The sequence below is a fragment of the Acomys russatus genome, chromosome 29 (genome assembly GCF_903995435.1).
Source record: "Acomys russatus chromosome 29, mAcoRus1.1, whole genome shotgun sequence".
NCBI classification, from domain to species: domain Eukaryota; kingdom Metazoa; phylum Chordata; class Mammalia; order Rodentia; family Muridae; genus Acomys; species Acomys russatus.
This window is the reverse complement of record NC_067165.1, coordinates 30,044,059-30,063,630: the sequence shown is the minus strand read 5'-3', so window position 1 is coordinate 30,063,630 and position 19,572 is coordinate 30,044,059. Positions and strand designations below refer to the sequence as shown.

Genomic DNA, 19,572 nt, shown 5'->3' with positions numbered 1-19,572 from the left:
AAAACAAAAAAACAAAACAAGGAACCCTCGGGCACTTAACACACGTAGACACAAAGCTAACACCAGGCGTGGTGGTGCATGCCTTTAATCCCTCAAATTGGGATCTGGAGGCAGGAGAATCAGGAGTTGAGGTCAGGCTGGTCTACGTAAGAACCCATCTCTAAAGAATATTAGGAAAAGGAGGAGGAGAGAAGGAAGAGATGGAAGAAAGTAGGGGGTAGATAGAGGCGGGTAAGGTAAGGTAAGAGGGCTGGCTGAAGGAGAAGAGGAGGCAAGCTTTGTTGTCTGCCAGGGAAGAAAACGCCCGCTTTGGCCGGGAAAAGGAGTATTCGCGTCCCTGACACGCCACGGCGTCCCCGGCTCTTCAATTTCCACGCCTGAAAGATAACGATTATCTCCACCGCCAGCACCGTTGGCACAACTCGGACGTCAAGCCCTCCTGGCCCCGCCCTCTGTCTCTCGCGCGCATGCGCCTCGCAAGGGGCGCCTTTTACGACGCTTCGGTCGCTGCGCTTGGCGGCCGGCGCCGAGTAGAGCGAGCTCCGGTCGAGCGGCGGCGCGGAGGGGAGTCTTGGGCGGCCTGGCTGGCTGGCGGGCGAGCGGCGTCGCCATGTCGCACGGCCACAGCCACGGAGGGGGCGGCTGTCGCTGCGCCGCCGAACGCGAGGAGCCGCCCGAGCAGCGCGGCCTGGCCTACGGGTTGTACCTGCGCATCGACCTGGAGCGACTGCAGTGTCTCAACGAGAGCCGCGAGGGCAGCGGCCGCGGCGTCTTCAAGCCGTGGGAGGAGCGGACCGACCGCTCCAAGGTGGGCGGCCCGGGCGGGCTTGGAGCCGCGGGACCTCGGAGGGTAGACAGACAGGGAAACTGAGGCCCAGGGGAGTAAGGTGGGCGCTTTGCCTTCATTCCGAGGCTGCGAGGCAATGTGAAGGAGGAGAGCAGAGAGCTTTCTTTCCCTCTGACCATTGGTCCAAATGGCTGTCCGTCGGCATCACCTGGGGTCGCGATCCGTAACCTGGAACCCAGACCCCTTTGAGAGCTATTTGGAGGCTCCCAGAAGGATACACATAAGCACTGACCTTTGAATTTGCAGCTCGTAAACCCCCCCCCCCATTAGAATCCCTCTAGTTTAAGGGTCTGTGGTGGTTAGACCACTGAGACTCATTAGCTCCAAGCTATTAGGACCTGGGAAGGGGGCGGCCTGGTGGGGCGGGCCCATTTGCATCGCATCCCAGTTTGCTCAGCAGGGAGGCAAGATGCCTGAAATTGTAGGCTCTCAGCAGATATTTGTTGCTTTCTCTTCCTGCCCCCCACCCCCACCCCAGTTTGTGGAAAGTGATGCTGACGAAGAGCTTCTGTTTAATATTCCGTAAGTATCACCTCGGTGCTTGCCTCAGGCGAACTGGGCTGTACCCAGTTGTCTCTTCAGATGGCTTCATTCATTCACCGGCTATGCTAAGAGTGCACATCAGTTTCTAGAAGTGGGATATGGATAGATTTCTGGTGGGTTCATGGAAGAAAGTATCATAGCTTTTTTTTTTTTTTTTTTTTTTTGTGACTGGAAACAGATGCTTTTGTTGAATTAATAATTGAGAAATTGAGATAAATTTCTTAGAATTGTGGAATGACAAGTGTGACGAGATGAGTAAACTGAGCTAAGAAAGGGAAGAGTCCTGCTCAGGGTCTCACAGCTGCTTGGGATTCGGTCCCAGGTAGACAGCCTTCTCTTTTGCATTCTGGCAGATTTACGGGCAATGTCAAGCTCAAAGGCATCATCATTATGGGAGAGGACGATGACTCACACCCCTCGGAGATGAGACTGTGAGTAGCAAGGGCTGAGGCCCTCGTGGAACGCCCACCTGTCTTTTCCTGCTGATGTTTTATTCCAGGGATGGAGAGATGGTTCATCGGGTAAGAGTGCCTGCTGCATAGGCGTGAGGATCAGAGTTCAAATCCCCAACACCCAAGTTTAAAAAAAAAAAAAAAATGGTGTGGCCACCACGCTGTGGAGAGTGGTGACCGCAGGATTGCTAGGGCTTGCTGGAGGTCAGCCTAGCTCCAATTCAAAGAGAGTCCCTGTCTGAAGGGAACGAGGCAGAGAAAGATAGAGCAGGCCACCTGACGGCAGAGAGAACACACACAAATAGGTTGGTCAGGCTGAGTACACACTTCTATTCCTAGCACTCAGAAAGCTGAGGCAGGAGGATTGTTGTGAGTTCAATGGACTGGCCTTGTTCTCATTTACATTTTGAAATGTATGTGTTACCTCCTGAATTAATTACATATATGAGTATATTATATATAGTACACATGATATATATGAGTAAAAATACAAACTTTGCTTTATTTTTGAGACAGGATCTCGTGTAGCCCAGACTTGTGAACTCCTACCTCCGTCTTTTAAATTACAGGTGTGTGCCACCACACCCAGATGAGATTTTATATATTTTGAGACAAGTTCTCACTATGTAGCCCTGGCTGGCCTGGAGCTCTGCCTTTCTCTTTCTTCTGAGTCCTGGGATCAAAGGCGTGTGCCACCATGCCCAGCTGACTTTTTTTGTATTTTGTGGTGTTTGGGGATGGAACACTAGGCCTTGTGAGCACGATGTGACTTGCTGTACCACTGAGGCTCATCCCCAGTGCAGCGACTGATTGGATTTAGCATCTTTAGAGCCAGCTGCTTGTCCCTTTTCCAGTGCTGACTGTGGTAGTACCATCCATTCAGACAGTGTAAAACAAATCCTGGTTGTTGATGACTTTGCAGATTCCTTAACCTAGTTACAGATCTGGAATGTTCTTTGTGGCTGCTCTTGTTACATGCAGTTTCCATCCTTAACGCCATGGTACCGATACAGATATTGCTCCGTCTGCATCAGTGTGGCCTCATAGCAAAGTTCCATACACCTGTTGCAACTCAAGATGTGTTGTTGTCGCTTCTTCAGAGCTTGCCTTATTGTGGTGGTGCCTTTCTGAGAGCTCTGTGGAAACACTGAAAAAATGTCAGGACAGGGCTAGGAACATAGCTCTATCAGGAACATAGCTCTGTCAGTAAAGTGCTCGCCTAGCATCCTCAGACCTCAGTTGCATCTCTGGCACCCGGCTGCTAGAGCATGCTGGGAGTTGGGAGACAGGAATCCCTGGGGCTCCCTGGCCAGCCATCCTCACCTAATTGGTGAGCTCCAACCCAATAAGAGACGCTGTCTTAGCCGGGAGCATAGCACATGTCTAATCCCAGCACTTGGGAGGCAGAGGCAGGTAGATCTCTGAGTTCAAGGCCAGCCTGGTCTACAAAGTGAGTCTAGGACATCCAGGGCTACACAGAGAAACCCTGTCTTAAACAACAACAAAACCAAACCAGAGAAAGAGAGACCCTGACCGTCCCAAAGAAAGTGGATGGCATTCTCCAGGGTCACACCCAACGTTGTCCTCTAGTTGCTACCCTAGCATACAGACATAAATTTATACACACACATACATATAGTAACAGGGTGGAGAGATGGCTCAGTGGTTAAGTATACTGGCTGCTTTTTCAGAGGACTGAGGTTCGTTCCCAGTACCCACATCTCTTCACTCCCGTTCCAGGGGATCTGAAACCCTCTCTGTCCTCTGAGAGCCCTACATGCTCAAATGGGGTGCATAGACATACGTGCAAGCACTCACACATAAAATAATAAAAACAAAGGGACCAGAGAGAGGTGGTTCAGTGCTTAACAGCACTGAATGCTCTTGCAGAGGACCAGGGTTTGGTTCCCAACACTCATCAAGTGACTCACACCTGCCTGTAACTCTAGTTCCAGGGGATCCGCCACCCTCCTCTGGTGTCTTTGGTCACCCGCCTGCATACACATATGATACATACACATAAACTTACCCCAGTACACACACATAATTTTTCTTTTTTTCAAACTCACAGAGATCTGTCTGCCTCTGCAGGGATTAAAGGCCTGTGCCACCACTGCCAGGTGCGGTAGCAGTATCTCATGCCTGCAATCCTAGCACTTGGAAGGCTTAAAGTAGGAGGATTGCTGAGAATTTGGGGCTAGTTGGAACTATATAGTGAGCTCCAGGCCAGTCTGGGCTATGGAATAATACCCTGTTAGAAGAAAACAAACAGGCTGGAGAGATGGCTTAGAGGTTAAGAGCACTGAATACTAAGGTCCTGAGTTCAATTCGCAGCAACCACATGGTGGCTCACAACCATCTATAATGTGATCTAATGTCCTCTTCTGGCCTGCAGGCATACATGCAGGTAAAACACTGTATATATAATACATAAATATTTTTTTTAAAAAAAGAAGAAAACAAACATTTAAAAATTTTTTAAATAATAATTTTTAAAAAATCTACACAAAGAAACCCTGTCTCAAAAAACCAAAAAAAAAAAAGAGTAATAATAATAAAAAACAATTTGACAGCCAGTGGTGGTATATGCCTTTAATCCTAGCACTCAGGAGGCAGATGCAGGCAGATCACTGTGAGTTTGAGGCCAGCCTGGTGTACAAAGTGACTCTAGGACAGCCAAGGCTAACACAGAGAAACTCTGTCTTGAAAAACCAAAAGAAAAATCAATATGGACCTAAGGTTGTAGCTCAGTGGTAGGAGACTTAGCACGTGTGAGGTCCCAGGTCCAGTTGTGATAACTCTTGGAGAGGAGCAAAGTTCATCCTGAGTACTCACATTGGATAGCTCACAATCATCTGTAACTCCAGCTCCAAGGGACCAGGTACCCTCTGTTGGCTGCCTTGGGCACGTATACTTGTGTGGCATTTACTCACACAGAATCACACACACACACACAATACAAATAATAAAATGACTCTTTAAAAGCACATGTCTGAGCCGGGCGTGGTGGCGCACGCCTTTAATCCCAGCACTCGGGAGGCAGAGGCAGGCGAATCGCTGTGAGTTCGAGGCCAGCCTGGTCTACAAAGTGAGTCCAGGATGGCCAAGGCTACACAGAGAGACCCTGTCTCGAAAAACCAAAAAAAAAAAAAAAAAAAAAAAAAAAAGCACATGTCTGTGTTGAATCATTGTAAGTAAACTGGATGTTTGGTCTGATACTTAGTTACTGGGGAGGTTACCTGGCTTCTGTCAAGCTGCCAACTGCCTGCGACTCTCTGGGAACGAGCATGGTCTACCCTGTCTCGAAACAAACCAACAAACAAAAAAAGAGTATGGTCTGAGCCCGGTCTACCAAATGAGTCCAGGACAGCCAGGGCTAAAACAGAAACTGTCTGACAAAGTGGCACTCTGGGAAGCAGAAGCAGGCGGATCCTTGCTAGCTGCTCTGTGACTTCTGGGTGCTGTTTAGCTATATGTTTTGATTTACTTATTTTTCTGAGACAGGGTCTTTTCTACATAGTCCTGGCTGTCCTGGAACTTGCTGTAAACCAGGCTGGCCTTGAACTCCTATCCTCCTGTTTCTGCTTTCCAGGTGTACTACCATGTCTGAGAAGCTTTTCCTTTCCTTTTTTTAAAAAAAAGATTTATTTATTATTTATACAATATTCTGCCCACACGTGTGCCTGTCCACCACAAGAAGGCACCAGATCTCATTTACAGGTGGTTGTAAGCCACCATGTGGTTTCTGGGAATTGAACTCGGGACCTTCGGAAGAGCAGATCGCGGTCTTAAGCCTTTGAGCCATCTCTTCAGCCCTCCTTTTCTTTTTAAGGGCTTTTTTGGTTGGTTTTTCCAGAGAGAGAATCTTCTTACTCTGTAGCACAGATTGGCCTCGTGCTCCTGGCAGTCTTCACTGCCAGCCTCCCACCTGCTGGCCTTGAGCCACTATGCCTGGTAATCAGATGCTGACCGTAGTTGCCCTGCTGTGCTATAGGATGCTTACTGGAAGGTACCTAGTGCACCCTTTCCTAGTCAGCCATCCTTTCCCTCCCAGGCTCTCGTCAGCACCTCTCTGCTCTTGTTTCCATGAGCTCAACCTGTTTAGCTTCTAGATATGTGGGAGAGCATGCAGCACTTGTCTTCCTGTGGTAGCTTATGTCATTTCACATAACATCCTCTAAGCTCGTCTACATTGCGTTTGATTGGAGTTTTAGAAGTGACTAGCATCACTAAGCATCCCGTTTCGTCTGTCCGGTCACCTGTTGATGGCGCGGCAGGTGGCAGCAGGAGTGCAGCTGTCCCCGAGCTCCTCTCCTTTCCTTTGGGTATTGACTTGGTGAGGGAGTTGCTGCATCCTGTGGTATTTCTAGTTCTTGGGTGTTTAGAATTTTCCATAATGACCCCCTTTGTTTACAATGTTTGATGCTCCCCTCTGCTTCTTCACGGCATTCATCTCTTGTCTTTTTGGTAGTAGCCACTCGGGGAGCATGAGTTGACAGCCCATGGTTTAGATTTGCATTTCATTGCTTAGTGACTCTGAACATTTTTCATATTTTTGTTGGCTTTTGTTTGGTTTGTTTTTTTGGTTTTTCAAGATAGGGTTCTCTCTGTAGCCCTGGCTGTCCTGGTACTCACAAAGATCGGCCTGCCTCTGCCTTCCAAGTCCTGGGATTACCGCCCAGCTCTTGTTGGCTTCTTGAATATTTTGTTTATGAGGTTTTGAGACAGGGTCTTCCGGCATAACCCAGACTGACCTCAAACTTGTGATCTTCCTGGCTCTGCCTCCCACATGCTGGAATTAGAAGCGTGTGTCATTGCATTCAGCTTGTGTGTCTTCGGGTCCTTTGACTGTCTTAGTCAGACCACGTGCTCTTTTGTGTTGAGTTGGGCTCTGTGTGTGTTTTGGACGTTACTTGCCTACTTTCTGTCGTTCTGTAGATGGAAACGTGCCTTTTTAACTGCAGTGCTGCGTTGCCGTGTGATGCGCTGCTGAGTGCTCACTGCTGTTCTTCTGCTGTGGACTGTCTTAGGAACACTCTGAAGCAAACGCCTCCTTTATACAGTGCTAATCAAATGCCCTGAAGGGAAGTGCAGAATGTGTTAGTTTCTTCTCTTTTCTTTTTTTGGTAATATGGGAATTTTTTTTTTTTTAACCTTTTTATATGCATTGGTATTGCCTGCATGTCTCTGTGAGGGTGTCAGATCTTGGAGTTAAAGACAGTTGGGAGCTGTCATGTGAGTGCTGGGATTTGAACCCAAGTCCTCTGGAAGAGCAGTCAGTGCCCTTAACTGCTGAGCTATCTCTCCAGTTTTAATATTTTCCCTACTGGCAGTTTTACCCTAACTTTCCAAAGCCTTTTATGAGCTTGTGGTCTTTTGTGTACTTTTTTTGAAGTGGAAGCCCCCAATTGTAGCATTTTAAGAAATACTGCCGGGCAGGGTGGCACAGGCCTTTCATCTTAGCACTTGGGGGCAGAGGCAGGTGGATCTCTGTGAGTTCTGGGCTAGCCTGGTATACCCAGCAAGTTCCAGGCCAGCCAGGGCTACATAAACAAAAACTGTATTTAAAAAACAAAAACTAAAACCAAGGAAATATAATATGATGGTGTTCGGGTGGATTTTGGACACAAAACCACCCGCTTGAGAGTTGGGCCACCTGATCTTATCTCTGAACTGTGTCTAATGTGTTTCTGCCGAAGCGTCCATTTTCCATGAGTAAGCTGTTTTATTACTTCACACGTCAGCATGCGCTGAGTGTGCTGAGTTGACTCCTGTCCGTGCAGTCCCTGCATGTGACCCAGCGTCTCAAGCCACTCGGCTGCTTGTGGTTTGCTCCTGGATTGTGTTCTGGCTCTTTACTTGCTTCTTCCTGCTTCTCGCTTGCTTTCATGGTGGGCGCTTGCTGTGCCGCTGCCTCCAGTAGCCCATGAACCGGCTCAGGCCGGCCTCCTGCATTGGTCTCCTTGGTAGCCAGCGCTGCAGGCTTGCGCTGCCCCTTTCAGCTTTGCTGTTGGCCTAAGGATGTTTGATGTAAATGCCAGAAATATGCCTTTTTGATCCTAACTTTGATCTCCTTTTGATGGGGCTGAGGCTACTTGAACAGTCAGTAGGGAGTTTTTTACAACACTGAAAAAAACAAATTTTAAATTTTTATTTATTCATTTATTTTTCCAAGATAGGTTCTCTCTGTGTGTAGCCTTGGCTGTCCTGGACTCACTTTGTAGACCAGACTGGCCTGGAACTGTCAGTGATCCACCTGCCAATGCCTCCCAAGTGCTGGGATTAAAGGAGTGTGCCACCATGCCCAACTAACACTGAAAATTTTAATAATGCATATTTCTTGATTTTTCTTTACATTTTTCTCCCTCAGGTACAAGAATATTCCACAGATGTCCTTTGATGATACAGAGAGAGAGCCAGATCAGACCTTTAGTCTGAACCGAGATGTCACCGGAGAATTAGAGTATGCTACAAAGTAAGCACGGGGCCTGTCCTCCACTCTCTGGGCCTTGTCTTCCTTTCATTTCGGAGACAGCATCTTGATCTGAAGCCCAGGCTGGCCTTGAACTCAGGCGGTTTGTCTCTTCAGAGGATGTGCTGCCCTGCCCTGGCCTGTGCCATGCTTCCCCCCTGACTTGCAGGGAGCATGCGGCCTGTGAGCTTCCTCAGTGTCTTGTTCTCTGAGCGCTGTAAACGAGTTACCAGTAGAGGAAGCTTGCCCCTTGGCACGGCCGCTTTTGGCAGAGATCAGTGCACATCACAGACTTGTTAACCTGGAAGTATTGGGCAGTCCTGCGTGAGCAGCTAGTATGGTTTAAGAAAAGTGTTTGCAGAAAAATCCTCTGCAGAGTGGGCTCATGGCAGCCTCGGCCACCTGTGCTCCCCTTGTCTCTTCTTTAGTATTCTCTTCCGTAAGGGTGAAGTCAACATGACAAACATGACTTAGGATCCTGTGTGGTCACACCCCATCATGTGCCTTGAAGTTAGGAGCACTGTATGTTCCTTTCATTTTGAGACAATTTTGCCATATATTCCTGGCGGGGCTAGAATTGACATGCAGACCAGACTGACCTTAAACTTGTAATCCTCCTGCCTCTGTCCTCCATGTATGGTGATGACCTGTGCCACATGGCAGGTGTGTTGTTTATTCGTCTTTCTGTCCTTACTGCTTAGACAAGATCTGGCAGGTACTTAGGAAATGGTCACTGCATTAATTGCTGCTCCAAAGGAGCCTGGGGAGGAGGGATCAAGTGTCCGCTGCTGTTCGCCTGCAAGTTGGGACTGAACTGTCGTCCTCCCTGGTGCATACCACATGGTAACCTGAATCCTCTCTCCCTTCCTTTTCCATCCTCCAGGATTTCCCGGTTTTCAAATGTCTATCATCTTTCCATTCATATTTCAAAAAACTTTGGAGCAGACACCACAAAGATCTTTTATATTGGCCTGAGAGGAGAGTGGACTGAGGTAAGAGGTTGGTGAGTGTGTGGCACTGTGGGCAGGAGCGCCAGGGCAAGAGCGTGGGAGGTATTGGTTGCTCCGTCTGTTTATAATTGTTCTTTCCTGTTTTGTTTGTTTGGAGACAGGCTCTCATTATACAGCCCGAGCTGGCCTAGCACTCATTATGTGGACCGGTCTTGCCTGGGTCTCACAGAGATCCACCTGCCTCTGCTTCCTCAGTGCCTGGCTTCTTAATTTTTATTTTCTTCCTTCCTTCCTTCTTTCCATCCGTTCTTTCTTTCTTTCTTTTTTTTGGTTTTTCGGGACAAGGTTTCACTGTGTAGCCTTAGCTGTCTTTGACTCACTTTGTAGACCAGGCTGGCCTTGACCCCACAGAGATCCGCCTGCCTCTGCCTCCCAGGTGCTGGGATTACAGGCGTGCACCTCTGTGCCTGGCACGACTCTTAAGTTTATTTACATATTTTCTATATGTATTTGTATGTATGTGGGTATATGTGCTATGTTATGTGTAGCTCAGAGGACAACTTTCCACCCTTGGAAAACTCCAGAACTTAGGTCCTCAAGGCACCCTCACCTGCTGAGCCGCCTTGCTGGCCCCACTGTAGGTACTGTTAAGGGAATGGAAGTGATACGATTTGTATAAGTTCATAATTTTAAAGTTTCAAAGTGCTCTTTGAGTATTTTGCTCCAGAGCTGGCTTGCTTAGCACACGGGAGGCCAGGAGTTCACTCCTCACACATTCTTGACAGCCTCTTGTCCTGGGCCCCAGAGATTTGGTGATAAACATCTTTATAAGTTCCTGTGCTCACCTGGATTTTATCAAGGACTCACCATGGATAGTGGGTGCTGCTGAGGGGAGCTTCAGAGAGGACATGGCAGGGAGCCTGACCAGGGATGCCTGCAGTGTGTGCGCTCTGGGAAAGGGCTTCTCCAGGGCCACTGACCTCACCTCTCCCTTTTCTTGTAGCTTCGCCGGCATGAGGTGACCATCTGCAATTATGAAGCGTCAGCCAACCCAGCAGACCACCGCGTCCATCAGGTCACCCCACAGACACATTTCATTTCTTAAGGGCCAGCCGGGGCTCCGTCAGATGTGCCATTAGTGAAGATGTGCGACCACCTGCTGGGAAGGACAGTGGAGGCTCCAGCAAGAGTTGCCCGCCACAGCCTCGGCCAGGCTCTGTCTGGGGTTGCTGCAGGGTCCTGGCCTGTGGACACCGCCTCACCACCAGGAGCCGTGTGGGTGCCAAGGGACGGTCGTTCTCTACGGCACTGCAGAAACTGGGGCTTAGGCTTGGTGGCATCTGGCAGTCATGAATAATGCTTACTTTTCCAGTCAGTGTGGCCATGGGATCCCAGTGTCTTGTTGTTTGTGACAGGTTTTTTGTGTGATCTTATCTTTTTTAAAAAAGGAAGCTTCCTCGGCTGCAGGAATCCTTCTGAAACCCGAGCTTTGTATTTGTGTTAGCCACCGGAGGGTCTCCAGTCAGACACACACATCCCTGCTTGCTCCTCTTCCCGTCATTGCTCAGCATTTGTGTCAGGGTGCGCAGCTGGTGTTGTATGTCACACACAAGTGTCCCATGACGGTGGTTGGGAAGGAAGGAGTCTCTCGGTGTATTCCTGCTTAGGGAGGTCTAGCCAAGCACTTGGAGAGCATGAAGCCATTCGTCTGTTTGGGTGACCTGGTTGGGCTAAGATTGAGACTTAGTAAAGCTTCCTCTTGGGACCTCCTTGATGTTTACTCGCTTCTAACGTGTGTTGTAAACCCGATGCTCTGGTCTGGAGACCCAGACTGTTCATGGCTTTTACTCACTGTGACTAACGAGCTTCCTAATAAATCCTTGCCAGACGTAAGGCTTGTCTTCTGTGCTCTTGGTAGTGTAGAACTCTGTAACTAATACCTCACTGGGAACTGAATTGAACCCGAGTCCTGTTTTCTTTTGATCGAGGTAGATAATGAATGTCACAGCTAATAAAGACTCCATGAGTTCCTCCAGGAGAGGTTGAGCTTAACTCTGTACCATATGGTAGAAACATTCCCACTTCTACATTTGGTAAAAAGATACTAGGGTTAGAAACATAAGTACCATTTCTCATGAGGGGAAAGTAACAAAGGAGGATGTGGCTGCAGAGGCCGCTCCTTAGTTAAGAGCATTAGCTGTTCTCCCCGAGGACCTGAGTTCACTCCTGAGCACCCACATGGTGGCTCTGAACTGACTGGATCTCTAGTTCCAGGGCATCAGATGCTCTCTTCTGGCCTCTGCTGACATCTCATGAGGTACACAGACACACACCAGGCAAAATACCTGAACACATAAACTAATCTTGAACACAGGAGAGATTCTGGAGGCATGAAAAGAAGTAGGATGAAGATAGAATAGTCGTTTCAGGGTGAACAAAGAGCACCTGACAGGAGTCCAAGCGTTGGAAAGTGTGTGAGACGCTCACTTTTTCAGAAAGTAGGAGAGTGCCTCTGAGGACTGAGTCCAGAACAGCCAGGACAAGAGAAATCCTTGTCTCGGAGCTGGACGTGGTGGCGCACGCCTTTAATCCCAGCACTTGGGGAGGCAAAGGCAGGTGGATCTCTGAGTTCAAGGCCAGCTTCGTCCATAGAGCAAGTCCAGGATAGCTGGGGCTGCATAGAGAAACCCTGTCTCAAAAATAAATAAATAATAAAAATAAAAACCTCAAAGCAGAACAACGAAGATGGTTCCGTGGGTCAAAGTATTTGCTGCTCAAGCCTGACAATTTGAGTTAGGATTCCAGAACTCAGCTGAAAAGCCAGAGGCCATGGCACATGTCTGTAATCCCAGTGAGATAAGTAGAAATAGATTCCCCTGGAAACACTCTGGCCAGTTTGGCTGGAGTACACAATACAACAGCAAAACAGAGACTGCCTTAAAAAGAAAGTTTGCAGCCTGGCGTGGTTGTGCAGGCTTTTAATCCCAGCACTCAGAAGGCAGAGGCAGGTGGATCTCTGTCAGTTCAAGGCTAGCCTGGTCTACAAAGTGAGTCCAGGACAGTCAGGGATACACAGAGAAACCCTGTCTAGAAAACCTCTCCCTTCCCCCCAAAAAAGGAAGTTTGCTGGGTATGGTAGTCTACGCCTTTATTCCCAGTCCTTGGGAGGCAGAGACAGGCACATCTCTGTCCATTTAAGGCCAGTCTAGACCACATAGCAAGTTCTGAGGAGACACAAAACACACAACACATCAAAACACTAGCTCGTTTGTTTTGCTAATGCATGCTCACAGCCGGTAGGTTTGAACTGTCACTTGTCAAAAATGCCACAGTGGTTCATGTGGTGAGTATACAGGATGCTGTATTCATCCACAAACTAACCCAGCAGGAGTCTGCAGGTAGTGGGGCCGAGCCGTATTGTTTTCTTCTACTTTCATCCCCTTTCTTTTTGTAACATCCACTTCTGGGCCTTTGGCTTGCTGTGGTCCCTTGGTCTCCATATTCCAAGCGCCATCCCCTTAGCCTGCTGCTGACTTAAATACAAAAGAAGCTGCTTCTTGGCCTGGAGGGAGGGGCTTTTGTTGATTTTCCAAGCTTCTGTTGCTTTAGGCTCACAGAAAAGATTAGAGTAGGTCACGAAGGAGGAATAAGTCCTCAGCTACTGAGGGACCCCAGTGACTCACTTCCTGTTTGCAGATCTCTACAGGGCGGGCGCCCTCCCTCTCCCCCCCCCCCCCCCCCTCCCCCTCCCCTCCCTCCCCCCCCCCCTCTCGGACTCAAGTCCTTCAGTTCAGCTAGTCTCTCAGCCTGGACTCCAAGCCCAGTTTCCACTTCACCATTGTGACTCAGTGGTGACCAAATGAAGCCCTTTTGTTCTTAGCTCACAGCTGCTGGCATTTTGTGCACCCTGTAAGGCATCACTTGTCAAGGACAGTGTCAAGCCCACACGGCCAGTGCTGTTCAGTATCCTGATACGGCCTACACAGTTTCCCAGGGCCTGTCTTCAAATGGCTAAGGCCGCACACTGTGATTTTACAGTGTTCAAAGCAAGTTTATGTGGCCTCACTGGAGCTTAACAGCAAAGTTATGAAATAGCAGGTGGTTATTATCATTTTATAGCTGAGGAAGCCGGTCAGGAAAGGCAGATTACAGTGTAATCTTGAGGTTGCTATTTATTTACTTCCTCTCCCCAAGCCTTATTTTCCTCAACTTTAAAGATAAGAGTGGGGAACTAGGCGATCTCAGGTCTTTTCAGGTCAAGGTGTATGAGTCCATCCATGATCCTGTGAAAGTGGAGTAGGGCTTGAAAACAAGTATGGAGGGTGAACAAGAAGAAAGATGAACAAGGATTAAGATTAAAGCACAACACGAGGGCATGTAGTTAAAAGCATTCACCAGTCTTGTAAAGGAAGCCAATCTCTGAGATGTTTAAGTGTTCTAGCCATTTTACTACACATGTATACGATACTGTGGACTGGAGACATAAGCAGTAAAATGCTTCTTACTAAAAACAAAACCGTGGTGAATACCCAAAACCGCATCTGGAAGTGTGCTTCATCGTGAAGAGGCCGGGCGTGGTGGCGCACGCCTTTAATCCCAGCACTCGGGAGGCAGAGGCAGGTGCATCTCTGTGAGATCGAGGCCAGCCTGGTCTACAAAGCAAGTCCAGGACAGCCAAGGCTACACAGAGAAACCCTGTCTCGAAAAAACAAACAAAAAAGAATACTGTAAGGAAAGCTTCTATTCCAGGACGCAGGCCCTCCAGGAGGGCTTGGTGGGCAGGGCATCTGGGAATCCCACGTCCTGTCAGACGCTGTAGGTGGCCGAGTCGCATTACAGGGAGTGGTCCCACTGTGGGCAACATGGCAGCTCCTATCAAGGAAACCTGGACCGGCTTCCGGGTTCCGTACCGCTGGCCGGGCTACTTCCGGCTGCGAGATGGCTAGGTTCCCGGGACTCGAACGGAAGTTCCGGCGGGGGCGGCAGAGGGGGAAGAGTGTGTGTCTGTGCCGGAGAAAGGGGAGAATCGCCCGAACGGTCTCGGAAGCCCCTGGGAGTGAGGTACCCAGCCGAGCATGCGGCGAGGCTGCGAGGGTCTCGGGGCGGCGGCGAGGAGTGGCCGGAGGGGCGCTGTCCTGCCCTGGGACGGCCGGGCCAGGGGCTGCGCGCGTGGCTGGAGGGCGGCTGCGCGTTGGGCAGTGGGAGACCCCATTGTGGGGCGGAGGCTTCCCAGGGTCAATGCCCCTTTGTGGGCAGGTGCAAGCCCTGGAGCAGGGTAGCAAATGTCACTGTAGGGATGTAAGGACCCTGGGTCAGAACCCCGGTTCCCACTGTAGAGAACGGGAGACGCCGGGTCATCCTTTGGAGAGTGGGAGCCGGATGGAGGTGGGAGTCCCCAGAGCCGGGGGATCCTAGCTTAGGGTGGCAGGTGCTTAGCCTGTGGGAAGAGGAGCCCCAGGATCAGAGGTGTGGAAAGATGCTGTGTGGTCTTCCTACCGTGAGGAGGGGCAGTCGAGGTCAGGGCTGCAAAGTGGGGAGCCCGTGGGAGGGCGGGGCGCCCTTAAGACACTTAAGAAGCAGGTAGCGGAAGCTTCCGGAGTTTGGAGGATGCTGTGGGGAGGGGCCAGCCAGACTGATAGTCTTTTGTGTTGGGAGTCCCAACACCTGTTCATTTGGGAGACCCATTTGGAGTCAGTGACAGCAGCAACAGCAGGTAGCCCTGTGGTGGTGGGAAGGCTTGGGACCCCAGTTTGTGGTGGAAGATGGTAAAAGAGAGTTGTTAGGCTCCCGTGGGACATGGGTGGCTTCCGGAGACCCTGGGTCCTGAGCCAGAAACTGCTATGAAGATTGGCTAGGAGGGGAGGAGAGGGAAGATGGAGAAGATGGGAGGTGGGTGGGACTGAAAGACTGTTTTTTGGCATTTCTCTCTCCTTTATCTCTCTCTTAGGGAAGGACTCGGGGAAGTTCAGGGTTTCAGGAAAGAGATACCTGGTCCCTTGGAAGGGTAAAATTAGCACTCAGAGGCTTACAGGGAGAGGGCTACAGGAAATGCCCTGCCTTCTCTTGCCCTCCGCTTCAGCACTTCCAACCCCTAAGCGCAGTGCCAGCCCATCTGTACCACCCTTAGGCTCTGGGGTTGGGTCAGAACTAGAGATGCGCGTTCTGGATCATGAGGATGGTGGCTGCCTCTGCATCTCAACCTTGGGGGTGGGGCCAACTTTCTGTTTTTCCTTTTCTTTTTATGCGTTTAGTTTTATTTTGTGTGCATTGGTGTTCTGCTTGCATATGGATCTTTATGAGGGTGTTGGATCTCCTGGAACAGGAGTTACAGACAATTATGCACTGCCATGTGGGTTCTGGGAATTGAACCTGGGTCCCCTGGAAGAGCAGCCAGTGCTCTTCACCACAGAGCCACCTCTCTAGGTCCCTGGGGCCAACTTTTACCCTTCTGCCCCAGATTTCTTCTTTTTTTTTTTTTTTAAATAATTTATTTAATTTTATTTATGTACATTGGTGTGGGGGTGTCAGATCCCTTCGAACTCGAATTACAGACAGTTGTGAGCTGCCATGTGGGTGCTGGAAGTTGAACCCGGGTCCTTTGGAAGAGCAGACAGTGTTCTTAACCACTGAGCCATCTCTCTAGGTCCTGGGGGCCAACTTTTACCCCTCTGCCCCAGATTTCTTTTTTTTTTTTTAAATAATTTATTTAATTTTATTTTATGTACATTGGTGTGGGGGTGTCAGATCCCTTCGAACTCGAATTACAGACAGTTGTGAGCTGCCATGTGGGTGCTGGAAGTTGAACCCGGGTCCTTTGGAAGAGCAGACAGTGTTCTTAACCACTGAGCCATCTCTCCAGCCCCTGCCCCAGATTTTTTTCTGCCTCTATTTTTTTTTTTTCCTCTGCTCAGTATCAAACCCTGGTCCTGTGCAGAGCCAATGGTCTGGGTGGGCTTCTTAAAACCAGGAAGCTTCTTTGGCCTGACTTTGCCTACCTACCTACCTACCTACCTACCTCCCACCTTCCCTTGTCCAGGCCCAGCCTGCAGGAAGCCCTGCAGTGTATGTGTGGTAACACCATGTCTGTGCCCCTGCTCACCGACGCTGCCACCGTGTCTGGAGCTGAGCGGGAAACGGCTGCGGTAAGGGCCCACCGAGCGATGGGTGGCGACTGGCTGGAGGCAGTGTGGGAAACATGGAGGTGGCAGCATGTGAAGAGAGTAGCCCGAAGCTAGGAGGGGGGTAATAATCTATTGGCTCGCGGCCTGGAGAGGTGGCTGGCTCAGCAGTTAAGAGCCCTGACTGCGAGCCGGGCGTGGTGGCGCACACCTTTAATCCCAGCACTCGGGAGGCAGAGGCAGGTGGATCGCTGTGAGTTCGAGGCCAGCCTGGTCTACAAAGTGAGTCCAGGATGGCCAAGGCTACACAGAGAAACCCTGTCTCGAAAGAGCCCTGACTGCTCTTCCAGAGGTCCTGAGTTCAATTCCCAGCAACCACACTGTGGCTCACAACCATCTATAATGTGGCTCACAACCATCTATAATGTGATCTGATGCCCTCTTCTGGCCTGCAGGTGTACATGCAGGCAGAACACTGTAAATAAATCTTTAAAAAAATAAAAAATAGGGCTGGAGAGATGGCTCAGAGGTTGAGAGCACTGACCATTCCGCTGTTCTTCCAAAGGTCCTGAGTTCAGTTCCCAGTAACCACATGGTGGCTCACACCCATCTATAATGTGATCTAGTGCCCTCTTCTGGCCTGCAGGCATGCATACAGGCAGAGCACTGTATACATAATAAATAAATAAATAAATAAATAAATAAAATCTTTTTATAAAAACAAAATAAAATAAAAAATTTAACCTATTGGCTCCCACCTGGGTTCCCCTCCAAGTCCGGGTTGGGGTGGGAGTGGGGTGGGGCAGAGGCTGGGGGGAGGGGCAGTCTGGAGTTGGAGGGTCTAAAGGGGCATCTCCCATCCCATCTCTGACTTTTTTCTAGGTTATTTTTTTACATGGACTTGGAGACACAGGGTGAGTGAACTGAAGAGTGGGGGTGCTCCTTCATCAGCTAGGGCTGGAGGGTCATTGTCCCTCTTGATCCTTCCTACACTCGGCTTCTTCTTCCCTCGCACAGGCACAGCTGGGCTGACGCCCTCTCCACCATCCGGCTTCCTCATGTCAAGTACATCTGTCCCCATGCGTGAGTGTCATCCCAGCTGGAGAGGGCTGGGGTGGGGGGTGTCCTCTTAGTCCTAGGCCTGGTGTGTTCATCAGCTACCTCCTGGGACTTGGGCTCTAAGCAGTCAGGCCATGTTCAATCTTAGCTCCCTGGTGCCCTAGGAGTGGGCTCTAGTTCCAGCCTTCACCCCTCAAAGCTTCCTAGACCCAAGAACTCCTAAAAGGAGCCTCCCTCAAGTACTCACCCCCTGGGCTGGACCCCGTCACCCGGTGTTGGTCTCCGCTCCTCCATCGTTACCGCTGATGCCCCAAACACAGCCTCCTGCCCCACGTGGCAGGTTGCCTGGTAACACTTGAAACACAGTCCCTGCCTGCTGGGAGGGGCCCCCAAGGGCAGCTTGGCCCGTTCCCAGGCACATTCTCTCTCTCTCTCTCTCCTGATGCTTTCTCTCTCCTGTGACCATGTGGCCACCCCTCTCCAGGCCCAGGATTCCTGTGACACTCAACATGAAGATGGTGATGCCTTCCTGGTGAGTTTGGGGCAGGGATGAGATTGGGACCGAAGCCGCTGCAGGGGCCAGCCAGCTCTTCTAAACACTGCTGCCTCCGTCTGTCCAGGTTTGACCTGATGGGGCTGAGCCCAGACGCCCCAGAGGACGAAGCTGGCATCAAGAAGGCAGCAGAGAACAGTAAGGCCTCAGCCCTCCCTCCCTCCCTCGTCACCTCCCCCTTCCCAGAGCACGGAGGTAGTGCCCACCCCCTCCCCTCCAGCAGTCTCCTTCCCCCAGCCTTGCCCTTTCCCCCTCCAGTCAAGGCTTTGATTGAACACGAGATGAAGAATGGGATCCCTGCCAATCGAATCGTCCTGGGCGGCTTTTCGCAGGTGAGGAGGGTATGAGGGGGAGGGGCTGGGTGTGTCTGTTGTGTCTGCGTTGTTCCCTCCTGACCTGTCATTCTCCTTTCCGCAGGGTGGGGCCCTGTCCCTCTATACAGCCCTTACTTGCCCCCACCCTCTGGCTGGCATTGTGGCATTGAGCTGTTGGCTGCCTCTGCACCGGAACTTCCCCCAGGTGGGTACCCCCACAGGCCCCTCCTGTCTTCTTTGTCCCTGCGGCTTGGGCATGGTGCTCCATGTGGCACTGACCTTGCCCACAGGCAGCCAACGGTAGTGCCAAGGACCTGGCCATCCTTCAGTGCCATGGGGAGCTGGATCCCATGGTACCTGTTCGATTTGGGGCCCTGACAGCTGAGAAGCTCCGGTCTGTCGTCACGCCCGCTAGGGTCCAGTTCAAGACATACCCAGGCGTCATGCACAGCTCCTGTCCTCAGGTCAGTGGGAATGGCCTACTCCTGTGCTCCCCCCACCACCACCACTGGCCTTTCCCATCAGGGAACCTCACAATCTTCCCTCACCCCAGGAGATGGCAGCTGTAAAGGAATTTCTGGAGAAACTTCTGCCTCCGGTCTAACTAGTTGCTGGCTCCCATTGTGGTCCCCCAGCTCACAGGGGACCCAGCAAGCAAACGCCACACCATCTCGGATCTGAGCCGGTCGAGCCCCTGTCCCTTCTCTTCCCACCCTGTCCTCTTCCCACAGGCCTCTGGGGCAGGTGGCCGAGGCTGGCCAGGCCTTCCTGCTGGACTCGGCCATCTGGAAATCAGCAGCAGGGGTGGGCTGCTTTCTTATCCCACGTCCCCAGAGACGGGCTCCAGCAGCAGTATTGGAGGGGCTGTAGGCAGCGGGAGAAAGGGGCCCAGCTGCTGACCCACTCAGGACCTCACTCACTAGCCCCGCTTTGGGCCCCCTCCTGTGACCTCAGGGTTTGGCCCGTGGGGCCCTCATGGCCCCCTCCACCCCAGTGATTCTGCCCGGATAATCGCGTCTCCTGCCTCAACTGCAGCTGCTTCTCTGTCACGAATGTGTCCACGGCCCCGGGGCCCCTGCTGCTTGTGGGCTGCCTGCGCCTGGGCAGGCAGGTGGGTGAGGAGGTAGAGTCCCTGAGCCTCTCCCCCAGAGGGGCTGGGCCCTGCCTCCCCATGGCTCTTCCTTGCAGGCCTGGCGCCTGCAGGGCTGGATTGAGGTTCAAGGGCCCCCTGCCCCCTGCTGTCTCACCCCCGCCCACCACATCC

At 51.0% G+C, this 19,572-nt stretch overlaps 2 protein-coding genes across 2 annotated transcripts; both read left to right on the top strand.

The window, feature by feature from the left end:
- The first annotated feature begins 580 nt into the window (after positions 1–580).
- On the top strand, positions 581–10,768 carry Pithd1 (PITH domain containing 1). The gene is made up of 6 exons (XM_051172116.1): positions 581–808; positions 1,326–1,369; positions 1,744–1,821; positions 8,213–8,317; positions 9,198–9,306; positions 10,268–10,768. Exons 1-6 carry the CDS (start codon positions 611–613, stop codon positions 10,367–10,369), a joined length of 636 nt encoding a protein of 211 aa, XP_051028073.1. The 5' UTR covers positions 581–610; the 3' UTR covers positions 10,370–10,768.
- A 3,418-nt stretch (positions 10,769–14,186) lies between these two features.
- Lypla2 (lysophospholipase 2) lies at positions 14,187–19,345 on the top strand. Its single transcript, XM_051172115.1, has 10 exons — positions 14,187–14,325; positions 16,301–16,406; positions 17,265–17,296; positions 17,400–17,465; positions 17,926–17,973; positions 18,062–18,132; positions 18,253–18,326; positions 18,412–18,513; positions 18,599–18,772; positions 18,862–19,345. Exons 2-10 carry the CDS (start codon positions 16,329–16,331, stop codon positions 18,910–18,912), a joined length of 696 nt encoding a protein of 231 aa, XP_051028072.1. The 5' UTR covers positions 14,187–14,325; positions 16,301–16,328; the 3' UTR covers positions 18,913–19,345.
- Positions 19,346–19,572: the final 227 nt, after the last annotated feature.